Source organism: Lathyrus oleraceus, chromosome 6 (assembly GCF_024323335.1).
Source record: "Lathyrus oleraceus cultivar Zhongwan6 chromosome 6, CAAS_Psat_ZW6_1.0, whole genome shotgun sequence".
NCBI lineage: Eukaryota > Viridiplantae > Streptophyta > Magnoliopsida > Fabales > Fabaceae > Lathyrus > Lathyrus oleraceus.
In genome coordinates, this window is record NC_066584.1 from 334,321,985 (window position 1) to 334,327,528 (window position 5,544).

At 33.5% G+C, this 5,544-nt stretch overlaps 1 protein-coding gene across 1 annotated transcript; it reads right to left on the reverse strand.

The window, feature by feature from the left end:
- Positions 1 to 345: 345 nt before the first annotated feature.
- Positions 346 to 4,337, reverse strand: LOC127093305 (glycogen synthase kinase-3 homolog MsK-1). Its single transcript, XM_051032214.1, has 13 exons — positions 4,167 to 4,337; positions 3,471 to 3,636; positions 3,270 to 3,365; positions 2,735 to 2,794; positions 2,357 to 2,629; positions 2,210 to 2,284; positions 2,057 to 2,113; positions 1,797 to 1,937; positions 1,667 to 1,717; positions 1,301 to 1,396; positions 1,128 to 1,211; positions 848 to 950; positions 346 to 737 (listed from the first exon to the last, which is right to left on the reverse strand). The coding sequence occupies exons 2-13, from the start codon at positions 3,585 to 3,587 to the stop codon at positions 655 to 657; spliced, it is 1,236 nt and encodes a 411-aa protein (XP_050888171.1). The 5' UTR covers positions 3,588 to 3,636; positions 4,167 to 4,337; the 3' UTR covers positions 346 to 654.
- Between the last annotated feature and the right edge of the window lie 1,207 nt (positions 4,338 to 5,544).

Sequence of the window (5,544 nt, forward strand, 5' to 3'; positions counted from 1 at the left end):
TAATAACCGGAGAAAGACCACTTGAATCTACAGCTGGATTTTCCCAATGTACTTGACCAAAGAGAGCAAACAGCCAAAGGCTAGAAAGAGAATAGTGTTCTTTCCAATGATCTGCCCATTACAACAGCAAGCACCCGGTCGAACCTGGAGGTATCCGTTGTAAAGTAATATCAGCAGAAGGACTTTAATATTCTGAAACCGAGTGATACTCAAGACAGATCAACGGAACTTAGTTCTGTGTCAAAATGAGTAAACAGAAACTACCATAAAGGAAGCAAAAAAAAATGCCGGCAGATAAGGCCATCGCCGCAACTTTCAAATTGCAATAACCATGCTAAGCATAACTAAATTAAAGAACACCTTGTCATTATCTCCACAAATACAAATACTGATACAACATTTAGATAATTGCAAACACTTGTCTTCTATTGCATGTTACATTCTGCCGTGATACACGAAACAGGGTATTCTGAATAGTGAATACCCATCAAGGTTGGTTGGGTAATATGGGATAGCATATATCTCTAAATTTTCTTTCACAGGGCAACAATTACAACAAAGATACTACTAACAGATATCATATCATCAAATAGAATGAATGCATAGCATTCATGTGGAAACAACACTTGCAGGATTGTTACATTTCACAACATATTACAAGCCAAGAAACGGGCATTGCTTCCTCGCATGCTCCGGAACCAATTTCACCAAGGTCTCGAGTGGGACTCCTTTCAGTTCTGGAACAAAGGAACCAATAACACAAATTGAGTTACAAGCCCAGAACCATTGATGAAAATTAAAGATCATCAAAGCACAAACACACTAGCCTATTCTAAAATCACCATACCGTGAGGTTTGAAGTTAAATAGTGGTGGAAGGAAACGACCAGTTGGCAGGCGGGCATTAGGTTCACGAAGCTCGTCAAAGAAAGGATGGGTTAAGGCATCTAACTGCAGCACATAAAGCAAAAATATACAAGTTATATTACATACACCCTCGGAAGATGAGAAACAGCTTTTGACTAACTAGATTAGAAACCATAAATAAAACTGCCTTTACAAACATAAACCATCGAGGGAAGCACTATTTTACAAGTTTGAAAGGTCTGCAAGAAATCATATACTCACAGCTTGGCACCGTAGATTTGGGGAGTATTGTAATAATCTTGATACCAAATCAACAGCTTCTGGAGGCATGCGCTTATGGAAGATCTAGTAAAAGAAAATCATCAAATGTATATTAGTATAGTAAGATGAGCTTAAGAATAAAGCGTGTAATGCTATAAGATTTATTTTGTTACCTTGTGCCATGGATGTGCTTTGATTTGAGGGAATTTAAATTCTGTATAATTAGGATTCATGCATTTAATCTCTTCTCTAGTCGGAGTTCCCAGAACCTATCCGAACAAACAATAAACAGATCATTTACATGTAAGATACTGGCATTGTGCTAAAAAAAGCAAGGCCGCCTATCTGCTGATCAACTCATCAATTAAGCCAAATCATTTTTAAAAGGGTAAAGCAAAGACATACCAACCATTCAAATGCATTCAATAATGTTGCAAGTGAATTATTAACCAAATAAATCAAGCTCAAAAAAGTAATGCGGTGCAAATAAAAAATATTTACTACAATAATGAGGAGTTAAAAAGTATTACAAAAAATACCTTGATGATCTCAACAAGCTGATCAACTCCACTCTCACCAGGAAACAACGGCTGGAAAAAGCAAATAAATATTTCAATTAAATGTTCTAAGTTACAAAAGTTATAGGACCTAGCATCAACAGAGACCAACCTGTCCAAGCAGCAGTTCAGCCAAAACACAACCAACAGACCAGACATCAATAGCTGTAGTATATTCAGTTGCTCCAAAAATAAGCTCAGGTGCTCTGTAATATCTTGAACATATATACGATATATTTGGTTCGCCTTTAACCTGTTAAAAGTTGTACCAAAACAAGGTCAAAATAAACTACAATATAACTCAAGACAACAGAAGGTTGAAAAGAAACTAATAAAGGATGTAGTAGACAAGCAGACACACATGTAACATACCAAGACTTTTGCACTTCCAAAGTCACATAATTTAACCTGGTGGGTGTGTGGATTGACCTACATAGACAAGCGGTAAGTTAGTATTTTCTACCCATCAGTCTTAACACGGTAAAAAATTGAGGTAGGGTGTATGCACATAAAAAAAGGTTATACCAATAGATTTTGAGGTTTGATATCTCGATGGCAGACTCCAATACAACGATGAATATAAGACAATGCCCTAAAGATCTGCAAAATAACAACAAAATCATTACAACCACAACAAGGTAAAAACTGAATAAAGAAAGGTGACTAGCATACCTGGTATGTATAGAGCTTCACATAAATCATTGGCATCCTTTGGTTCAACTTGTTGTAATGCTTAATGACACGATGAACTGTTTCAGGAACATACTCAAGTACCAAATTAAGGTATAGTTCATCCTTTTCAGTGGTTGAAAAGAAACAATGCTTTAACGAGACAACATTTGGGTGATCAAGAAGGCGCATTGTTTGCAATTCCCGGTTCTTATACCTCTTGTCTTGAAGAACCTTTTTGATAGCCACAGTTTCACCTGTTTCCAAGCACTTAGCCTGCAATTATACACGATATCAGAACTAAAGCCATGATATGCTACTATGTTGAAACGGCAAAAGTAATGCATGTCATGATCAAGTCAACAGAATCCATGTTGATACCTGGAAGACAACTCCAAATGATCCATGTCCTACAACACGCTCTGCCATATAGCTTATAGTCTGAAACATTAAGAAATATACAAAACTATTCAATGTAAAAAACAACGAAATTGAGAAAGAATATAGATAATTAACGATAAAATGATAAAACCACACCATATGAAATTGTCACCCTATGCAATAGTATCTCATAGTTATTAACAATTGGCAAGATACATGTCAATCACTAGACAAAAAAAAACATGTTGGACAAGAGAACCGGTTATACGCTAGTCATTGTAAATAGATTATATTTCTAGTCAGCAGGAAGCTGAACAGTTATAATACCAAAACCCTGAAGATTTGTTTTGTTTTTACAATACTTAACTTAAAGGAGAAATGCAACTATTCCTAGTTCAAAACCACAACTACTACTTCGGGGATACATTTGCACACAAACAATAAATAACATAAAGCAGGTGAGATGGTGCAAGATTTGAACGATTTCGAACCACACAAACTACTGATATCTATCTTCCAAATTAAGGGGGTATACCTGCTTTGGCTGACCATTTCTACCACCAATAGTAGTTACAATGATATGTCCAGTCTCCGTTCCATTGCCGCTGTCAACAACGGTAGCTTCCATTTCCTACAACAGAATAAAACTGTAAGCAAAATTTCCTAAAATCTAACATCAAACCAACACACACAAAATAAAATCAAGTACAAAGAATGAACAGAACGAGCACCATACCCTATCATCCCTAATTTTCATATCATTCATTTCCTCTGGCAATACATCAACACCAATTTCACCATGACCACTGGCTTCTCTAAAACCCGAAGTTGGTGCCACGCCAACCGACGCCATCTCCACTGAAACCCTTTCGGTTGTAACCACTCAAACACTAATCAACTACCTGCCAGCATGAACAATTCCATCACACTCAAAAACATTTCTTTATTAGAAAAATCAGCAACAAAACAAGCCAACAACGTGAATTAAAAACAATAAAAAAGAAATACAAAACCAATCTTAGCCAATAATAAATAAAATAACCATTTCGCAATCAAAAATCAACCAATTCCATGCAAAAACACCACAGAATCCAACGGTAAACGCATCTTCGAAATGAAAAGTGAGAAAAAACAAAAAACCCTAAACTGAAGATCGTTATAATCGAACGCGAAAATACTCGATCTAAATTTACAAAACAAAATTAACGAACAGAGAGCTAAGCACATACGAAAAACAAACAAACATCAGTTACAACAGAGAGAAAATTATGGAAGAAAAAAAAAGGGAAAAAACGAAAATAATAATAATAATTATTATTATTAAGAAATAGAAGGAAGAAAATATACAGTTATTTTGGTATGAAGAAAGAAAGAAGGAAGGTTGAAATTAGGAGGAAGTTAGATCGACGTTATTAAACTGGTAGATACATACCAACGAAACCAGACCATGTGTAATGGTTATGATGTGTGAGCGACAGTTCTTCTGCTTTTTTGTGTGGTGTGCTATAATGCGCTGGTGACAGTCAAGGAAGAAAACCCACTCCAATTATTTTTATTTTATTTATTTGTCAGGTGAATAAAAATAATAATAATTGAAAAATGTAATGTGAACGTGAATGGAGTCTGGCTTTGGTAACCTATACTTTTGACCGTTCAAACTTCAATGTTCAAAACTCACTGTACAATCAAATTGTAGTCATCAGTTAGTAAACGAGTATTTAATTCGCCATTAGACTAGAAGTATGCACTTTTGTTTTTTTTTTCGCGCCTTTGTTTATGGATGATCTTATCTTTTATGATTAAAAAAGAAAAGTTTATTTACTATTTAGTGCCACATTACCATATTTATATCAACAAAATTCCAAGTGATGGTAATGGGCTTTATTATTAAATGAAATGAAATTTTATGTTTCTAAATATAAGTCATGCATCAAAATTAAGTTTAGTAGAAAAAAGTGTCACCTATAAAGATTAATACATATCACTTTCAAACTTAGCATTATATGCATCAATCCATTAATTATTTTTTTTGACAAAAGTGTTTATAATTATTATTTTTGATAATATTACTTGGGGTTCATTTAGTGTAATAATAATTTTCTTGATATATATAATAAGGAGTTTAATGAAAATTTAAGAGAATATGTCACATTTTCATGTCAATTAATGAGAATATGTCACTTTGTCATTTGTCATGTATATAAATAATTTAAAAATATCATTTTGACTTGGCATGATACATATTATCATTTATTGATAATGTAAAATTAATTTACACTATCAGTGTATCATCATTTTTCTCTATAATAAAATTATTTTATGTATAAAAAAATTAAAATTAAATATTGAATAATTATTTTAAAAATTTTAGAATATTTTGTATATTTATTAAATTTAAAATTATTGAAATTATTTTTATTTTGAGTTTGGCCAAATATCTAATATAAAGGTTGAATCCCATAGAAGTTCAATTAAGATTATTTAACTTATAAAGTCAAAACATGTGACACTCAAGGTAAACGTTATGATCTTAATTTTTCACTATACTTATTTTGGACTCTAAATTAACTTGGGCGTTGATGACAGACCATCATTGCATGAATTTAGGCGAATAATCGAATCAAAACAAGTGAAATATGAGCCAAAACGAAGAAGAAAGATCAAAGAATGAAGAAAAAATGTCTAAGTGTGAAGATTGTGGACTTAGTGAAAAAGGGAGCAAAAAGAGTGTAGCTTCTGCAAAAATCAAATGCACCATCGCGCAGCATCGTGCGCGCAATTAGGGTCATAAAAGTTGCATCGCGCGATGT

Excerpts from the sequence above, each read along its gene's own strand:
- LOC127093305 (XM_051032214.1), bottom strand. The coding sequence starts at position 3,587 with ATGGCGTCGGTTGGCGTGGCACCAACTTCGGGTTTTAGAGAAGCCAGT. Across the intron at positions 1,718-1,796 it reads CTGAACTGCTGCTTGGACAG|CCGTTGTTTCCTGGTGAGAG; the intron begins GTTGGTCTCTGT and ends TGCTTTTTCCAG. Across the intron at positions 738-847 it reads ATTTAACTTCAAACCTCACG|AACTGAAAGGAGTCCCACTC; the intron begins GTATGGTGATTT and ends CCTTTGTTCCAG.